A 21427-nucleotide genomic window follows, 5' to 3' on the forward strand; every position below is an offset into this window, starting at 1 on the left:
TCTCCATTCTTCCTCCATACTCTAGGTCCTTGGTTTCCAAATGAGATGCAAAAGTTCCTCTCATCAGAAAAGAGGACTTTGGACCACTGAGCAACAGACCAGATCTGTTTCGAGGTAAGACACTTCTGACATTGTTTGTTGTTCAGGAGCAGCTTGACAAGAGGAATACGACATTTGAAGCCCATGTCCAGGATCCGTCTGTGTATGGTGGCTCTTGATGCTCTTGACTCCAGCCTCAGTCCACTCCTTGTGAAAGTCCCCAACACTTTTGAATGGCCTTTTCCTGACAATCCTCTCCAGGCTGCGGTCATCACTGCTGCTTGTACACTTTTTTCTTCCACACTTTTCCCTTCCACATAACTTTGTATTAATGTGCTTTGATACAACACTTGGGAACATGCAGCTTCTTTTGCAATTACCGTTTGAGACTTTCCCTCCTTATAGAGGGTGTCAATGATGGTTTTCTGCACAACTATCAGGTCAGCAGTCTTTCCCATGATTGTGATTCCTACTGAACCAGACTGAGAGACCATTTAAAGGCTCAGGAACCCTTTGCAGGTGTTATGGCTTAATTAGCTGATCAGAATGGGACACTTTGAATCTAGAATATTGCACCTTTTCACAATATTCTAATTTTCTGAGATTGCGGATTTGGGGTTTTCATGAGCTGTAAACCATAATCATTACAATTATGACAAATCACGGTTTGAACTATCTTGCTTTGCATGTAATGAGTATCTCATATATCAGTTTCACCTTTTAAGTTGCATTACTGAAATAAATGAAGTTTTGCACGATATTCTAATTTTTTGAGTTTCACCTGTATGTATCGTATGTATCCTCCAACCCACTCACAAAAAGGCAAAAATAAATATTGCAGCATATCCTACTTTAGTGAAGTAAAATAAATATTAATAAAAAACTTTAAAACTTCTGTCTGCAATGTGTCTGCAACTAGGCAGATACATATTCTCATAATGACTAAAAATATGTGAAAAGAATGATTGTCATATCTGGGCATTTTCCATGCAGGTATCCGGTGGCAGGTTTTTACACATATGCAAAACTTTTCCAAAGATGTTTCTCTGGACCAGCGCTAGGTATGCCCTGGAAGAGGAGAGTGTTATGCAGAGGTAGGTTGCTACCAGTTCGCACTGGTTCAGGCGAACCAGTAGTGGTATTTTGGCCTTGGTCGCAGAATGACCCAGGCTGGCCGCACCCCTGAACCAGTTCCCTGGTCGCCGCTACGGTTGCCGGCATGTATTTTAGTAATTTTTTCATGTTCTGCGTATGCGCAGAATAATTTACAGTCAACTGCGCATGCGCGCACAGTGAAACAGCAGCAACGCCGGCAGCAACCCACCCCTGGTGTTATGGTCTTGACTAATTCATATAGGTATGACAAAAGCATGCTGTACAAGAGCAAACATCTATCAACTTAGTATAAAGGACTGGAAAAAATTATAGAGGCTGATTTGTTTGATACAAAATTGACCTCCTGGGCCTCCAAAGCAAAGGCTTGGAGGAAGGAAAAGCCTCTGAACTCATGAGCCATTTAGTCTATTTGAGGATGATGCTCAGGGTGGTATTGTACAGGTAGTCCCCAATTTATAACAGTTCGTTTTCATTTAGTGACCGATCAAAGATACAATGGCACTGAAAAAATAACATGACCATTTTTCAGTCTTATGATTGGCGTTGCAGCTTCCCCATGGTCACATGATCAAAATTTGGATGCTTAGTAACTGACTCATATTTATGGTGGATGCAATGTTCCAGAGTAATGTGATATTCTTTTGCGACCTTCCAACAAGTAAAGTCAATGGGAAAAGCCAGATTCCCTCAATAACTGTGTTACTAACTTAACAACTGCAGTGATTTACAACTGTGGCAAGAAAGGTGATTATTTCAAAAAAATGACCATTTTACAATGAAAACGTAAAAGAAACTTATCAACTGTCTCACTTAGCAACAGAAAATTTGGGCTCAATTTTTGTCATAAATTGCCTTGTTCCTTCTGATTTGACAATACAGCAACTGGTGAATAAAAAGATTACCAAAATAATAATAATAATCATACTTTGTGTTAGTTTTTGACCCATCACCTTAATTTAAATCACCTTTAAAAATGATTAGGTCTCATTTGTTAGCATGACACAGATTCTGAAAGTCTAGAGCATAAAAATCGTTCATTGTCTGACGGTTGTCTATGTGAGCAAAAAGAACAAATTGATAGCTACAGAACTCATTAAAAATACTATAGAATTTTTCAGATCCAAGGTCTTTGAAGCATCATAAATACTTCCTCTAAACTGGATAAATTATATTTTATGTGGGACACTTTTCTTGAACTGGCAACCTCCATAGATTGCATTGAGAAAGACACTAATTTACTTTTAGTAATGGCAAATATTGGACTGAATTGCCATTATTGTGAAAGGGCTGGTATTTCACATTTTTAATCCAACCTTACTGTACTTTATAATAAAATATATACATGCAGGGGGAAATATGGTGGTGGTAGTGTTTCACTAACCTTGTTTAACTGTGTCAGCATGCTAAAACAAAGACAATTTAATCACCTTTATCAAAAGTATTACCCAAATCTGTTGTTCCGAGTCTGACTGGTTTGTAAAGATTTTAGGAATTTAGAATTAATGCAATTAGCTTTTGATATCAAAATGAAGTGATAGGCATAAAGTCAGAAGCATATGTAACTGTTTCAGTATGAGATTTTATGACTTTTATAAATTATCCAACTGTTTGGATTGTTTTCACAGCTAACACTTTTCTGAGAATAGATTTAGTAAATGGATGTGATGACTTTAGATGAAAAATAGTATTTATGAACTCTTTCCTTTAGCAGAATGAAGCATCAGAGTCACAATGTTTGAAACTCTATAAAGGTAATCAATTTTTCCACAGAAATAGATTATGTAGAAGTTCATATCAAGCATTCCTGCATTCATATTCATCAGATGGGACTACTGTGAAATGGGATGCTTACTACGGGGACTGTGGTCACCAATCAAATGTACAATGAGAAGATGCATGCCATTCTTTAAAGAGCATACATGAAACCAAGACTGAAGTTTACAATATACGCTGCAGAGGTTTCTGACCAGACAAATTGAAACTTATTAACCCCTCCGACCCCCCAGGAGGCTCAACCATTTTGTACCACCTGGAAATCCCTGAAAAACATAACCCTGTTTGCTGGTTGTTGAAGAGTAACTCCAATGATATTAAACTATTTGCAGAATATTTAAGGTTTTCTTTGGTATCAGAAGTTACCATTTTTAAATGGGGCTTTATTTGTTTAAAAGCACATGGAACATTTTTTTAAAAAAAAGTCAAACTGAAACTTGGCCTCTGAGCCGAGGTGGCACAGTGGGTAGAGTGCAGTACTGCAGGCTACTTCAGCTGACTGCTAGCTGCAGTTCGGCGGTTCAAATCTCACCGGCTCAAGGTTGACTCAGCCTTCCATCCTTCCGAGATAGGTAAAATGAGCACCCAGATTGTTGGGGGCAATATGCTGACTCTGTAAACCGCTTAGAGAGGGCTGAAAGCCCTATGAAGCGGTATATAAGTCTAACTGCTATTGCTATTGCTATTGTTCAGACATGCCTGGACACATATCCAGAAGCCCGTTTATTAAGTGAGAGACATTTATGCTTGTACATGCTTGCTCCTGCATAGGCAAGTTAATCAAAATGTGATGGGGTATGTAACCAATTTCTCCTTGCAAGGCATGCTTAACACACAGCCAGAGAAATACTTCTGGATGTGCTTTGTAGATGTGCAGAATCCTATCACTGCGTAGAAACATACAAAGACACATAATAATCTTTCTCTGCACATGACTGCAATCATTATGAGGATACATCTCTGTGCAGACATAGACTTTACCCACAGCTGAGTTTTGACCACCACTTGTCGGCTGTGACCAGGGGGGCATTTGCCCAGGTTCGCCTGGTGCGCCAGTTGCGGCCCTACCTGAACCGGGAGGCTCTCACAACAGTCACTCGAGCCCTTGTGATCTCTAGGCTGGAATACTGCAATGTGCTCTACATGGGGCTGCCCTTGAAGAGCATCCGGCGACTTCAGCTAGTCCAGAACGCGGCCGCGCGAGTGATCATGGGCGCACCACGGTTCGCCCATATAACACCAATCCTCCGTGAGCTGCGCTGGCTACCTGTTGATCGTCGGGTGCACTTCAAGGTCTTACTTACCACCTATAAAGCGCTCCATGGTAGTGGATCTGACTATTTGAGAGACCGCCTCCTGCCAATTACCTCCCTGCGTCCCATCAGATCGCACAGAGTAGGCCTCCTCCGAATCCCATCCGCCAGTCAGTGCCGACTGGCGACTACGCGGAGGAGAGCCTTCTCAGTTGCTGCTCCGACATTATGGAACAACCTCCCCGTGGAGATCCGTACCCTCACCACAGTCCAGGCCTTCCGCACAGCCCTTAAGAACTGGCTATCCCGTCAGGCCTGGGGATAGGATTACTCTCACCCCGCCCGAATGTTGAGTGAATGTTGTGTTTTTATGATCAATTTTCTTTTAATCACGATTCTTTTCTTTTTAAGTCTTGTCTTGCACTCCCTTCCCTTCACTGTTGTAAGCCGCCCTGAGTCCCCTCAGGGAAAAGGGCGGCATATAAATTTCCAATAAAATCCTAAAAATCCTAAACATGCTTTCAACTATTTTGTACCAGCTTTTAGTACCTATTTAATGTATTTAATATTAATAGGATTATTGTTACAGCATTTTTAAATTGTAAACATGCTCAAAAATAGGGTTTGCTTCAAAGCACAATTTTTCAGCATGGTGTTTTCTCATGGGATTAGGCACTAGATCTTATACACTTGATGGCAATTACACTATTGGATTTTAATTATTTACTTTGGTGATATATGTCGCTTATTAAAACTACTGATAAGCTCCCATCATATCTTAGTATACAGCATAATTATTAACAGCTAATTTATTCACTCATACTATAAACTGTTGATAGGGCCTATATACCGTACATAGTAGCTCAGCAAGACAGTCAATTTTTTTTTTTATAAAGCCCACTTAAGAGAGATTACCATCTCCGTTTTATTTAAAAATAGAAATGTTGTTAATTCTCTCTTAATGTTGCTTTGACTTATGTAAAAGTCAGCTCTGAACACTTTCAGATGATGGGGGAAAAAAACAGATTAAATTAGTAACATCCATTGAAGAGGGAATACTTGGAATCCTGATGAATACAAATGACTCATGAAGGTTAATGAGGTTCAACATGAGTTTAAAAGAATAGAATGAATATATTTGGTATGTACAGAACATTCTCCAATTTATCCAGATAACTTTTCAAAGATACATTAGTGCGAGCTAAATTAACTTTTTTTATTGTCAATTATAAAATATATCTTTCTTCTTCAATTAACTATCACATATCCTTAGTCCCACTCAAGAAAAGTTCACACAATAAAGTAGACAAAAGTGAATACCTCATCAGAAATATCAGTCTTTGCTTTTTATAAAGAAAAATAAAGACTTTAAACAAAACATAGAATTGCCTCAATATTTTTCTGCAGGGCTTTAAGATAGTTTGCATCCAATCGAGCCCGTGCATGTATCTTAATTTTACTAATTTTCTTCCAGGAAGTTGCCTCATTTATATTTTAGAGTATAGATGGCTAAGATGAATTAAGCCTGTCCATTCCTATTATAATTCAGAATTGCATAAACCTCCAAACTGAAAATTAAATGGGCTGAATATCCCTACCCAATTAAAAAGTCTGTAACAAGATCAGCCCAATTCCCATTAGAGATTTTGAACAAACCACAATTAAACCATCAATGACGGCTGCTTTTGCCTAGAGCAAGCCAAGCGATCCAGTCCACAGAATCTCAATTTTAAATCTGAACAGCTTGATTATTTTGAGTGTCATATAAAATAAATTTATCAAGCCATTCTGAGGCAAATTCTAAACTTTTCCAACCATCCATAGAGCAAGTTTACTTATCTTACTCATCAACTCCATCTGGAAAAAGCAAAGAACAATATTACATTTGCATATGGAAACAGATTTGATGGGATGCTGTTTTACTTTTGCAGTTTTCAAATTCACAGTCTTTTATGGCCTAATGTTGCATCAAGAGTGAAATTATCCTCAAAGGATAATGACAGGAAGCAAAATGTGAATTGCATAATGGTGCAGGGGAGTAGGTCTATGATTTCAAATCTACAAAAGAAAAAGTTACCTGCTATGAATATTTTTATCTTCCAATCGTACAGCAAAATTCCCAGAAATTCTTTGGGGTTGCAAATGTAAAAAGTGATCAGATTCCAAATTATATTACTAAAAAGAAATTTAGTTTTCCTCTCGCAAAGTACAATGGTACATAACTTCTTTGAAACTCATGGAATTTGGTGCTCAACACATAAGCTAGAGCTTGTCATGTTATGACTCACTACATTATTCCTTATGGGAAAAATCTGTTTGGCACTCATTGTTTTTGGTACACATTGCTTTTCCCAGAACCAATTAACAATAATACCTAAGTACCATTATAGCTTGTGACACCCTAGTTAAATACAAGGAGTGCAATAGATTTTAAGTAACTATGTTGTATCTTAACTGCTTTCCTACATGCTCATTTATTTTAGAGTTCTCTTTATTAGAATTGTATTCAATAAAATTTACTCTTAAACTTGACTTCTGAAGAAGCTATAGCTTCTGATACAATCATGATTATAAGAGTATTTTATTTATTTTTATTTATTTTTAATTCTGCCTTTATTATTTTTATATATAATTCAAGGCAGCAAACATATCTAATACTCCTTCCTCCTTCTGTTTCCTCCCTAACAACAACCATGCAAGGTGAGTTGGGCTGAGAGAGAGTGACTGGCCTAAAGTGCTTGTGCCAAGGTGCGACTAGAACTCACAGTCTCCTGGTTCCTAGCAAGGTGCCTTAGCCAAACTGGTATCAAGGAAATAAAATATTATTTTTATATGCTATTTCTTTATGCTCTTCAAATATGTTCAACTGAAACCCCTCTAAAATAATAGCTATGACCAAATGTATGTTTAAATTTATAATCAAATTTTATAATTTTATAATAAGTATGGCTTAACTATTATACAAGATTCATACTAATTAACAATCATAGTAAGAAATCAAAACAGCAATCATCTCAATTTATCTATAATTTTAGTCATGTCTTCTAAATAATGTCTCTCTATGTCAGGGCTGGGCTATTAATTTTCCCACATGAGACTCTGGGACTGTTGTAGAGAGCAGCCATTTTCCAGGCTGCCTCTCCACCATCATTGCACCACCACTGCTACCCATCCCGTCATAGGCCAGATAGGAGCAGTCGAAGTATCAGACGTGAGTCCGCAGATCACGAAAAGCCCATGTATGTTCTATGTCAACTGAATAAAGATATAAATTATTTTGGAATTTGAAACATTCTTTTCAAACATATGAGTGACCAAAGAGAACCCCATTCAAGGACAATTGCTAGAAGTAATGCTTACAAAAAACTAATACAATTTAAATAGCTTTTTTAAGAACAAAACTGACAAGACTACATGCAATGCAAAAAGAATAATCCCTTTAATGGTAGCAGACTGCTATGACCTTTCTTTTTTAAATCAAATACAGCGCCAAACAATAATATGCCCTTAATAATTAAATATCATTTAATTTTGACTGAACTATCTACCAGTCTATTGTCAAATTCTGCACAGCGTAACATTCATTCTGTGGTTGAGAATGCAAAGCTAGCTGCAAACTATGTTGTTTCTCTCTATCATATAATATATGTGGGTATATGCATAATTTTTATTTATTTATTTATTTATGTCATGTTTTTGTAGTGTGCATGTGTAGTGATCTTTGAGAACTGTGTGCAATGTAATTTAATTTTAATGTATGCTGAATAGTGTACATTTAAAGTGACAATGAAGATATTCTCAGTCTAAGATCCTGAAATCTTTTTGTGACACCACAGCATACTAGCATCTGTCCACTGAGCATCAAAGAGTTACCTTATGAAGTAACAATTCCCTATTTTTCTCTTTTATGACAAAGCAGCACAGAAATATTTCAATTGAAATATTTCCCAATCTGATCGCATCCATTTGCCTGAAATTATGATGTCCCCAGTCCACCGCTCCTCTCTTCATTTTTAAAATATTGTGGCACTAACTTCTGGTTTACCCAAATGATGATAGCCAACACTATCTCACTGATCATCATGTTATACCAAGTACTCAGATTAGACAACCTTCCCTTTCAAATCTCAAGAAAGGGTCACAGTCTGGGCAAAAGGAGAAAGTCAGTGAGAAGCTTATAATTGATCTTCCTCGGTCAGTTCCATTGTAACAGATGATATTGCCACTCTCAGCTGATTCTCCCAGTTTGTTTGAGTATTGTATTGTAATCTTGCTCAGAATCAAAATAAATTGCTCACAGTTGCCAGGAAAAGAAACTTAATTTTCTGCACATGGATGGCTGGACGAGCAGGAAACTGCTCTGTTACTACATATTTTCTACAGAATTGTGTTGGAAATTTTTTAATTTTGACTTTAGATCACTGTTACTCAGAGGCTTGACCAATGCTAGATCAAAGCTATATCTCTCACAGGTATCAACTGGTTAAACATATATCTTAAAACTGTATTTATTAGATAATGGAAGAATTATTAATTCTTAAGAATTATGGTTAATAGTTTGGTAATTCCAGAAATTATACCCAGCAGGAGATAAGTTATACTTAGAGCTACTGGAAGTACGTAACTGAAAATAAAATTTCCATGAAGTCATGTTCAAGTAGTGACTACTTGGAAACATCCATCTTTTTTATCAATAATATAGAACTGATTTCCACTGCCTTTTTCATTGATTGGTTTTTTGATCTTCCAATCTAGTCTATAGACCCAAGTAGCCTCCCATTCAAGTACTAACTAGAGCTGACCTTACTCTGCTTCTTCAAGATCAGTTGGATGCTTTGTCAGCTGTATTTTTCACAAATAAAAGCCTTCATATTTGGTGTTGATGGGAACCACTACTTTCCTTAAATGACAGTCCTGCATTAACATAAGAACTATGCACCATGCTACTCAAGACTGTGACAAGACTACAAATAAGGACTTGTATGAATGTACATTGTCAATATTACTACTTGTCCTGCCATTCAAATTCCCTAGAGATATCAAAATAAATAACATGGAAAGGGAATGAAGACAAGGCTAAAACTCAACATACTGGTTTCATGTACATAATTTTTTTCTGTTTGTTTCTTTATAAGTAAAGCAATGATGATGATGTTTGTGTGGCAACTTTAGCACACATACCTCTCATTTGCAAAGTAAAAGCCCCTAAAGTTATAATGTAAGAAAAAGTTTACCTCCATTTGCATCACAAGCTGCAATTTCTCTTTGTCTTTGCGCTCAACACATCGCTGAAGCTCCTCTATCTCTGACATTACAGCACTGTGGTTTAATTGTGCTCTTAATTCCCAGATCTGTTTCTCCATCTCTTGCTTCTCAGGATCAGACCTCTCAACAACTGGAACACATGATACAATTTAGGATCAGAGCAAACCAAGAGGGAAAACAAGGCTCCTTCTAAACAGAATTTTTCTATGGAGCAATATAGTTAATGAAACATTTAAACATATGTTTCAACATATGTGTGTCTATACTCCATCAACTTGATTTCCTTTTAGTTCCGTGCTATTGCCTCCTTTGAATGACATTTTGGAACATAATGGAAAAACTGATTTGGGACACTGCAGATAGGGGAGTTGCCTTCCTCAGAAGCCATCTCTAACTCCATGATAACAATTAGCTTTTAAAATATTCTCATTCACCTTTTTCCAAGTCAGAAAAAAGAGAAAGAGCTAGTACAATAACAAAAGCAAGGCCTAGAACATATTTCTGCTTTATGTTTTTCTAGGTGGAGACATCTCCAGAGAGATATTCCCAAGGAGGGATATTTTTAAATCTAATTTGAAAGAGGCATTGAAGACGAGAAAGAGCAAGATTTTTTTCAATTAAGGATACAGTTAGTTTTCCACCCCCCACAAGTTTCTGCTTGAGATCAAATCACAACTGAACTGAAATCAAGAAAGGATTCAAAAAAGGAGCCTCTGAGCTGTGAGAATCATTTTTTTCCAGCTAAATAGCAAAGGACCAAATTGTGGTCCAGAGTTGATTAGTCCCTCTAAAGCTGGCCCGTTTCTCAATGAAAATGTTTTCATTTTCATATATAGAAATATATAATACAGATATAGAGAAAGATAAAGAAAAAGGATTTTAAGATATAGTACAGATAAATAGTAATTTTTGATAAACCAGTAATTTTTGATTTTTAAAAAAATATCTGCACTCTCCTCTCTTCTCAATGCCAGGACGACATAACTGCTAGAATCACAATATTGGACAGGTGGGGGAGGATGGGAGAAGACAAAATGTCTACCTGTGAGCTCTGCAGCCACAGGCCTCAAGAGAAGCCAACAGAATAAACAGACACCCCAAAGCCCTGCTGTAAAAGAGGCAACAGGAAAGGAGGTTGTAGCTGCAGAAACTGGGTTGTGCAAGGTATCTCTCTTTCTTTCCTCAGACCTGATCTGAGATCCTTTTTCCCCTCAGCTGGAACCCTCCTTTGAAGGAGGAGAAAAGGAAAGGGGCCCAACCAGGAACAATTCAGCAGAAAAGGCAAAGCAGCAGAAATAGAAACCAAAAGATAAAGGACCAAATGAATGAAAAATGCAGCAATACATCTAGAAAGAGTGCCAGTACATATAGAATTGTATATAAGAGAAATATAGATATTAGCAACACAGGAACAGAATAGAATAGAATAGAATAGAACAGAACAGAATAGAATAACAGAGTTGATAGGGACCTTGGAGGTCTTCTGGTCCAACCTCCTGCCTAGGCAGGAAACCCTACAATACTTCAGACAAATGGTTATGGTTATATACAGTATATACAGTATAGATATACAGGAAATATACCGTATAGATCTAGAACAGAGAACAGAGAAAGATAAAGAAGTAGGATTTTAAGATATAGTGCATATAAATAGTCTACAGAAAATAGATGGTGAAACTGTAATATACCAGGAATACTGATTTTGGAATAGGAAATTAGTATAAACTAAGAATAGGATTACAGCATCAATATAGATAGAATATCAATAGTAAAGTATTAGTTTTATAAAATAGCAGAAGGCATTTGTAATTTACAATTCCCTTTTTGTTCACTATTGTTGGTTGTTGTTGTTATTGTTGTTTTTTAAAAAAAGTTTGCCCTAGTCATGAAGGGAGATGCAAAACAAAGCAATTGTACCAGTTTCCAGTCCTTTTGTGATGAGTCTGAGTCAATCTGATCATTTGCAGTTCAAAAAAGTACCCGCAGCATACAATTTGCTGATTGCATTAAGCAAACAAATGGGTCTATGGTTGGCAGGGTCTGGACTATTTCCTTTGTTTTTATAAAAATAGATGATAGTGGCATGGTTCCAAACAATATAAAAATGTACTGAACTGCTAATACGGGTAAATAAGACAGCCAACACTGGAGCCCATCAACCTTTTTTTTCCTTTTAGTAATTCTAAGGGTAACATTTTCTGCCAGAGGTCTTTCAGGTTTTAGCTGTATAATAAGGACCTTGACCTCAGCAAGCTAATCAGGAACAACACTTCAAGAGTCAGCCACAAATGGATTACCCTTTGATTCCACTGTGAAAATATTCTGGCAATAGTTTTCCCATGCCTCTCTGTAGCTGTTAACTAAGTGCCAGAACCAAGCATGGTTTTTAAGCTTAGCAGCTGGAATTAAATTATCCCACCTGAATGGGATCCTCACAGCCCATCATCCGGTTTCAGCAGATCTAAGACTTCAGATGCCTAGAATAAATCCTCACAGCAACCCTGAAGATTTAGGGAATCTAACTATACTGATCTGTTCAATGCCAAATGAAACAAAGGCTAAAATCAACCAAGCATAGTTGATTTATTGCCTCCATCTACTGCTGTATGAGATGTTAGAATGCAACCATACAGCTCTTCCTGACATGAATAGCAAACAGAAGTCTCTTCCATAGCTCATACATACACTTTTGTTTGCCTCTCAATTTTTTATTATATTCCCACAGCAGGAGATGCAAAGAGTAGATTATAAAATACTAGCAGGTCCCATAATCTTTCAGCAGCCTATAAAATATTAGCATTTTCCTCTCATTTTTTAATCTCAAAAATTGTGCAATATGTTTTCCATAACTTAAATTGTGTCTCCTTTAACTCTCAGTATTTTTTTAAATATATCAGTGTCATAATTTTACAGCACCCCTGCAGAGTAATGAGTAAAAATAAGTTGAGATGGTGAGCATTTACATGCTCATTTTTAAAAAATATTTTTCTCTGTGTGATCTGGGTTTAGCATTATTTATCTCTGCCCCTTGGCAAAATGTAGCTTACCATTCCAAGTACTAAGATTTTCTCTTCGGACTAATGGTTACCAAAGGTAGAAGGAAAAGTCCTACCTTTTTGCTTCCTCCTGTCATCCTGCTGCTCATTTAGATGGCTTTGGTGATGCTTAGAAACCTGAGATATTTGATGTTGCAGAGTCGAACGGTCCTCTTCTGCTCTAAGAAGTTGGGAACGAAGATCTTCAATCTAACACACACACATACATATACACAGACAAGTGCCAGCTTTTTAAACAAGCTAGAAAATTTCAATCAAATCTGGCATTGTATCTTCATGGATGCTATTAAAGCTTTAAAGGACAGAAAGGCACAAGCAAATGAGACTCTTATCTATTATCCATGAAGTATAATTAGTAATAAATGAAATACATGCAATATTGATAAATGTTCCATATTTATTTATTAAATTTTATTTGCCACCTATCTTGCTGTGGGGCTACTCTAGGCAGGTTATAATAACAAAAAGGAAGAAAATGAAAAAAGTGTAAACAGAAGTAAAATAATAACAGCACCATAAAATAAACAATGAAAAAGAACACAATGAGAATACTTCCATATGATAATAATCATATGTAATGATGTCATTAGACATTGACCTCTGCTTGTAGCAATAGCATCTGACTTTGAATTTAGGAGAAGCAAATAGTAAAGAGCATGAGTTAATGAATGAACTCAAATGAAAGGAATATAGATTTACTGTATGTTTGTGAACCTAAGAAAAAGGGAATGGATATGATAGATGTGAATGACAATAGTATAATGTTACAGAGTGGAGAAACGGAATGTGTAGCTGTCCCAAAGGTGCTTTTTCCAAAAGGTAACGGAACTTGATGTTTTTCTTTGAAAATGTTCCAGTTTTGAAGAAGCTCCTTGGATAAGAAGTGAAACATTTCAAAAAAAAAAAATTCCAGTTGCCTTTTGGAAAAAGCACCTTTGGGACAACTATGAGCTGGATGATTAAGAATCTCCATAGACATGAAGGTGTAGGTTTAATTATGACTGAAAGCACTAAAATACTGTATATGTCAGAAAGTATGAATTTATATTATCCTGATAGTTCTGGTACATATGAAAGCAGAAACTCATGCATTATTAGTAGTTGTATATTATGCTCCCATTAACCATAATTATGGAAAAATGGATGAGTTTGGGGGAAAATTACACCACAATATGAATGAATGCAATCCAGAGGACAAATTTGTTTCAAGTGACATGAATGTATGGTGGGGACAAGATGAAAGGGTAAAGAAAAAGTTCCAGGGTTCAGAGCGCAAGAATGGTAGTTGGGGAAAAATGTGGATATATAAGAAAAGTCGGGGGGGGGGGGACACATGTTCCTGTTGAAAGGAATATTTTTAAATGAAATGTTAAGATGACATAAATGGCATATGGAAATGACTGTGGAATATCTCATGAGACAATAAACATCTGAACCCAGTGGAAATAAAATACTATGTGTGGTAAACCAACAAGAATCAGGATCAAGAAGAATGGGTTTAGTGAATAATAAAAAATGCAGAAAAAATACACATACAAGTAGTCCTCAACTTACAACCACAATTGAGCCCAAAATTTCTGTGAAACATTTGTCAAGTGACAAATGCCCCATTTTATGACCTGTCTTGCCACAGTTGTTAAGCGAATCACTGCAGATAATAATCCAGTTGTTAAGTCAATCGGGCTTCTCCATTGACTACTTGTCAAAAGGTTGCAAAGGTGACCACATGACCTTGGGCTACAGCAATGATCATAAGTATGAACCAATTGCCAAGCATCTGAATTTTGATCACATAATCATAGGGATGCTACAAAAGTTGCAATTGTGAAAAATGGTCATAAATCACTTTTTCCAATGCCATTGTAATTTTGAATAATGACAAAATGAACTGTTGTAACTCAGGAACTACCTGTATGATAGAAGAATATTGAGATACCTCAGTTATACAGACAAAATGGATAAAGACCAAGTGGCAAAACTAGTATGTGAAGAAAGATTGGATGTTTTGAAAGAAAAGTCATGATTGGGCAGAACTGAGGAGATTCTCAGAATCTTTTGTTTAAATAACAAAAGGTAATACATGAATCAGTGTTTAGTTAGTTTAGTTTAGTTGCGTTTATTTATAGGCCGCCCTTTTCCCTGAGGGGACTCAGGGCGGCTAACAACTTATGGGAGGGGAAGACGTACAATAACATAAAAATACAGTATGTAGTTAAGATCAAACAACATTCATTCAACATTCGGGCGGGGGCAAACTATGGTCTTTACCCCCAGGCCTGGAGGGATAGCCAGATCTTGAGGGCTGTGCGGAAGGTCTGAAGGGTGGTGAGGGTACGAATCTCCACGGGGAGATCGTTCCAGAGGGTCGGAGCTGCTACAGAAAAGGCTCTCCTCCGCGTAGTTGCCAGCCGCCACTGGCTGGCAGATGGCACTCGGAGGAGGCCTAATCTGTGGGATCTTATGGGTCGAGAGGAGGTAATTGGCAGGAGGCGGTCTCCCAAGTACGCAGATCCACTACCATGAAGGGCTTTATAGGTAGTAAGAAGCACCTTGAAGCGCACACGGAGGTCAACAGGTAGCCAGTGCAGCTCGCGGAGGATAGGTGTTATGTGGGCGAACCGAGGTGCACCCACGATCACTCGCGCGGCCGCATTCTGGACTAGCTGAAGCTGCCGGATGCTCTTCAAGGGCAGCCCCATGTAGAGCACGTTGCAGTATTCCAGCCTAGAGGTCACGAGGGCGCGAGTGACTGTTGTGAGAGCCTCCCGATTCAGGTAGGGTTGCAACTGGCGCACCAGGCGAACCTGGGCAAATGCCCCCCTGGTCACAGCCGACAGGTGGTGATCAAAGGTCAGCTGTGGATCCAGGAGGACTCCCAAGTTGCGAACCCTGTCTGAGGGGTGTAAATTTTGACCCCCCAGCCTGAGCGTTGGAACACTAACCAAATTTTTGGGAGGGAAGCACAACAGCCACTCGGTCTTTTCTGGGTTGAGTACAAGCTTGTTAGCCCGCATCCAGTCCCTAACGGCTTCAAGACCCCGGCTCATCACGTCCACCGCTTCATTGAGTTGGCACGGGGCGGACAGATACAGCTGGGTATCGTCCGCATATTGGTGGTATCTTATCCCGTGCCTCCGAATGATCTCGCCCAGCGGTTTCATGTAGATGTTAAATAGTACGGGGGACAGGACCGACCCCTGCGGCACCCCATATGATAGGGGCCTCGTGGTCGATCTCTGACCCCCGACCAACACCGACTGCGACCTGTCCGAGAGGTAGGAGGAGAACCACTGCAAAACAGTGCCTCCCACCCCCACCTCCCGCAGTCGTCGCAGAAGGATACCATGGTCGATGGTATCGAAAGCCGCCGAGAGGTCGAGGAGAACCAAGATGGAGGCATGGCCTCCATCCCTGGCTCTCCAGAGATCATCGGTCAATGCGACCAAAGCGGTTTCTGTGCTGTAACCAGGTCTGAAGCCGGACTGGAAGGGGTCCAGGTAATCGGCTTCCTCCAAGGACCGCTGGAGCTGGTAGGCCACCACCTTCTCAACAACCTTCCCAATAAAGGGGAGGTTGGAGACTGGACGGTAGTTGTTAAGTACGGCTGGATCCAAAGATGGTTTCTTCAGGAGGGGTCTCACCACCGCCGTTTTAAGTGCGGCGGGGAAGTGCCCCTCCCGAAGCGAGGCGGTAATAACCGCTTGGATCCAGCCCCGTGTCACCTCCCTGCTGTTAGCAACCAGCCAGGAGGGACACGGGTCCAGTACACAGGTGGAGGCACTCACAGCCCTCATGGCATTGTCCACGTCCCCGGAAGTAACATCCTGAAACTCAACCCAGCGATGGTCAACCAAATCGTCCTCTCGTGCCTCGGCTGATTCTGCAAAGGTGGAGTCCAAATCCGACCGAAACCGAGCAACTTTGTCCGCCAAGAACTGGGCATAATCTTCAGCCCTACCCTGCAAGGGGTCCCCCGTATCCCTCTTATTTAAGAGGGAGCGGGTTATCCTAAACAGGGCGGCTGGACGAGACTCGGCGGACGCAACCAAGGTGGCAATATAAGATCTCTTTGCTGCCCTAAGTGCCCTGATGTAATCCTTGGTGCAAGTTGTTAAAAGTGCTCGGTTCGGTTCGGATTTATCGGACCTCCACAGGTGCTCTAGGCGTCTCCTCCGGCGCTTCCTCTCCTGGAGCTCCTCGGTGAACCAAGGAGGCCTCCGGGATCCGCCGCCTCGGAGGGGCCGTAGTGGCGCAATCCGGTCGAGGGTCTCCGATGCTGCCGAATGCCAGGCGGCAGCCAGAGTCTCTACCGGACTGTGGGCGAGAGTATCAGGAATAACCCCAAGCTCCGTCTGGAACCTCAAAGGGTCCATAAGTCGCCTGGGGCGGAACCACTTGGTCGGTTCCTCCTCCCTACAGTGGGGGTTTGGTCTTCGGAAGTCAAGCCTCAGTAGGCAGTGGTCTGACCACGACAGGGGTATGATCTTATTACCCCTCAGACCAAGATCACAAGTCCACTGCTCCGAGAGGAATACGAGGTCGAGCGTGTGACCCGCAGAGTGAGTTGGTCCCCGAATTATCTGGGTCAAGCCCATGGCTGTCATGGAAGCCATGAACTCCTGCGCCCCATCCGAGTGTTCACCGAGCGTAGGCAAATTGAAATCCCCCAGGACCATAAGCCTGGGGAACTCAACTGCCAGCTCGGCTACCAACTCGAGGAGCGAGGGGAGGGCTGCTGCAACGCTGTTGGGAGGCAGGTACGTTAGCAGCAGACCCACTTGACCCTTGAGGTCCAGCTTCACCAGCAGGCACTCACACCCGACAAGCTCCGGAGCAGGGATCCTACGAGGAACCAGACTCCCGAATAACAATAGCCACACCCCCACCCCTTCCCTGAGCTCTCGGCTGATGAAGCACCTGAAATCCTTCTGGGCACATTTCTACGAGGGGGACTCCTCCCTCCGGGCCCAGCCAGGTTTCAGTAATACATGCCAGGTCTGCCCCCTCGTCTAAAATTAAGTCCCGGACGAGGGGAGCCTTGTGAAGAACAGACCTGGCATTTAGCGACAACAGCCGGAGACCAGGGTCCTGATTACTCGCGCCATCTGGCCTCAGAGTGGGACTCATAGGGCCGGAAGGAGGGATCGCTGTGACATAGCGAACCCTCCTTCCCCGGTAATGGCCAGCCCTAAAGTCCCCACCATATCTGCCCCTCCCCGTTATGACCGTAATGCTCCGGCCCACTCCCGTGTCCGTGGTTCCCCCAACCACACCTATAGCTCCCGCATGTAGATGTGGTGAAAGCAAGGATGAATTACAAAGATAAAGAGTAAGTTATTAGCTTATCTTCTGCTATTATTTCCTTTTCCCTGTTATTTCTCATTATTTTTCTACATTTTGTGTACTGCTGTTTTACCTAAAAAGGAATAGTGTGATGGATTGACTCTTCCTGCCTATACCATTTTCCTATTCAAAATAATTCTCATCTAGCTACTGTTTTCCTGAAAGGTGGAAAATACACATCAAATTGTTATATATCTAATAATGATTATAAGTGCAATACACAAGATTTTGAATGGAAAAATTGAGGCAGAGGTTTAGTCATATTGCTGGAAAAACAAAATTTTACCAAAAAGTAATGAGATACTATAAGGAATTCATTTTCAAACTATAATTTCTTTATGTAAAGCATAGCAAAATATTACAACTTCACCACACGTGGGAAAAAATGTCCAATATGTTAATTTCTTTAATTATAACATAGGATCTTCTGCATTCTTTCAAAACATATCAGAATGTGTATATTAGGAAGCCTGAGGTTTTGAATTAGCACATTAAATTAATGTATCTTGAGCAATAAATAGAACATTTCAATCTGTATTATTTATTATGCTACTTTATTTTCAAACACATTAATCTACCATTTATATAATAGATACTCTGTATGGGTTTGAGAAAATAAGCGAACAAACAAAACCAAATCAAAAAATCAAACCAATTAAGATTAAGAAAGCTTTTTAGATGACCAGAGACTGTCCACCTTTCTTAAAACACAGCTTGTTTTAATAATATCAATTAGAGCAAAGAGCAATTGCAACATAGAATACCTCCAAGAAACAAATGCTGAGTTGCAGCAAACTAAAATGTAAGAAATTAAATATGTAAATGACACATGCACTGGTATTCTGTATGGTAGCTTTGTACAATCCTTGAGGAATGTACAATCCTGTACATTCTAGTCCAAAAATGTACAGTAGAGAACTATTGAAAATGGAAAACAGACAGCTGGTTCAAATCCCCATGTAGTCATGAAACCAATTTGGTAATCTCAAATCGAATGCTCTCTCCTTTTAAAGAGTCCCATGCTGAAGGATAAAGATACAAAATGCAAAACAATAAATTAAATCCCTTTTTAGGGACACTTTCTTTAAAAACTGGAGAACGCCTTTGGTAGGTTGGTGCCATCTCATAATGCAAAATAAGACCACCTTTTTCTGTTATATATTTCTAGGAACTTTTTTTTACATATTTAATTTTGTAATCTAACTTAGGACACAAGCTTCTGAATATTTCCTCAGCACATCTCATCCCAACTGTCTGCTGAGTTGATACAAATTTTATGAGACCCAAATATAGCCAACTGTTAAAACAATTACCTGGTGGAGAAGAATTTCTCTATTACTTTCTGAATGATCCAGTTTCCTCTGGGAATGCTCCAAAACCTGTTCAAGCTTAATAAAATAAGAAACAATTTCATTGCTAGTAATATTTGGGTTATACTTATTAAGTACCATATTTAAATAATTTGAAGTTATTTGAAAGTTTTATTTATTATGCAATACTACAGGCAATTTAAAAATGCTTTTTATCTTAGTGGTATCTTAAAGCAAATGATCTGTTTACAGACAGGTATGTCTCTGTCTGTCTGTCTGCCTGCCTACCTAATTTATTTGAGGCCTATATTATGGATTTGGAGATTCTGAGCAGCATTGACTTTTTTTTTAACATTCTATTACATAATTAAGCTGTTACAGCATCCTCTGCTATTGAGTCTAATGCATTTTTAAATGTGGTTTAGTTCCTAGAAATCTCCTAGTCTTCCGGATAGGAGGGTAGGATATGAACAGTCAAAATGTCAACGCAGAACGCAGAATAGAAAAGAACATTGCATATGACTACCAACAATACAAAAAGAAAGAAAGTGCAATGCTCTTACAAAATGACTGATATTTATAATAATATTTTTTTAAAAAGGAACAGTGCCTCAGGATTGATCTCCTATGATTTTCAAGGCGCAATTCATGCTAAAGCCAAAACTTCAAATAGCTTGGATCTTATTGTAACCACTAAGAACAAAATGACCTCTTCCAATATTCTCTTTTGAAGAGTATCTAAAAATAACAGTTGGTATAAACATGTGGCAGCCAAAATAATACAGTATGCTTTTTATTATTATTATTTATTGTTACAAAAAAGAAACAAATAGTGTACAAAAAAAGAGGAAAAAGTGGTCAATTAAACTTAACATTTAATATATAGGATCCACCCTGGCTGGGTGCTGAAAGAAAAGAAAAAACAGTAAATTATCTTCCCCTTTGGCATAAACACACACATATTCATACATACATAAATACAATATATATTTATATTATATTCATGTATGTATGTACTGTATGTACCGGTATGTATGTATGTACCGGTATGTATGTATGTATGTATGTAGGTAGGTAGGTAGGTAGGTAGGTAGGTAGGTAGGTAGGTGTAGGTAGGTAGGTAGGTACGTACATATGTATATAGAAATAAGAAGAAAAAGCAGTCGACAGGTTGAGCTAAGCATTACACTAATCTTCAAATCCCTCAGTTAACCATCCGTTATTACATTTAGTGCATAGAAAGTCCACAAACAGTTTCCAGTCTCTTATAAAACTGTCTAGTCTGTTTGCTTTTTCCTAATGATTTCACTTCATATTTAAACTGATTTGCCTGGCTGTTCATTTACAGATCCAATATAAAACACTGTACATTATCAACCATGTATATTATGAAGATGCATAAACCTGACCATCAACTGCATTCATCTTCAGAGGCACTACTTTATATAACATTGCTCAAAGAATTTGGCAGAAAGATGAAAAACCGTATTTTTAGTGATGGCTCTTTATAGTTCTCCCCAACAGGGATATTTGGTCTGCTTTCTTCCACCAATTTTAATTCTTGCATGCATGTACATAAATTTCAATTATTTAGGTTTCTCAGTTTTAATGATACTTAACTGGTTTAAACCAAACTTAAGTTCAAATGATGTTGAAGTCATATTCAGTTTGAAGCCTACCCATTACAACTTTAATTTCTTAAATTGTATGGGGCCAAAAACTGTGGAACCTCCTTTATATGAAGGTACAGATAATTACCGTATCATTGTTGTTCCACTTGTGCCACATTCAGAGCCCATTAGTTTAGACAATAAACAAAGGGTTTTATTTTTTTAAAAAGTTGCAATATTTAGCTTTGAAAACCAAGGAGAAAAGAAGTATATTTTGTCTTGTTTAGAGTCCCTTTCATAAAATATGTTGTGAACTAGGTTTGAGAGATAATTTCAGTCTGAAGCCCAATTTCTCAGTTCAAATCCCCTTTATAAGCAGAATGTCATGATGAAGATGGGGCAACAAATAGCAAGATCCGCCATAATTCTGATTACACTTCATTAGCTGATTGGTGAATGCTTGCCAGGAGATAATTATTCTACTTGGAGAGATCTCCCGGTGTAATTTAGAATTATGATCATCCAAAGTTCTGTGGGGAGCTTACATTAGTAGAACAGATGCTTCATGCATACTATCATCATCAGGCTGAACACATGGCTTAACATTACAACAAAATGCCTTCCATACCAAAATCCAGCATATGATGAGGAATGGTTTCAGA

General features: G+C 38.9%; 1 protein-coding gene across 2 annotated transcripts in view; it reads right to left on the bottom strand.

Annotated features, from left to right (window-relative positions):
* CEP128 (centrosomal protein 128) overlaps positions 1–21427 on the bottom strand; it is a 184917-nt gene that overhangs the window by 143902 nt on the left and 19588 nt on the right. For both annotated transcript variants that reach the window (XM_032232414.1, XM_032232421.1), the window contains exons 10-12: positions 19159–19233; positions 12559–12691; positions 9416–9576 (exon numbers count right to left, since the gene is read on the bottom strand). In XM_032232414.1, the coding sequence (XP_032088305.1) occupies positions 9416–9576; positions 12559–12691; positions 19159–19233 (369 nt within the window). The remainder of the gene's footprint in view (positions 1–9415; positions 9577–12558; positions 12692–19158; positions 19234–21427) is intronic.

This window comes from Thamnophis elegans, chromosome 1, assembly GCF_009769535.1.
Source record: "Thamnophis elegans isolate rThaEle1 chromosome 1, rThaEle1.pri, whole genome shotgun sequence".
NCBI lineage: Eukaryota > Metazoa > Chordata > Lepidosauria > Squamata > Colubridae > Thamnophis > Thamnophis elegans.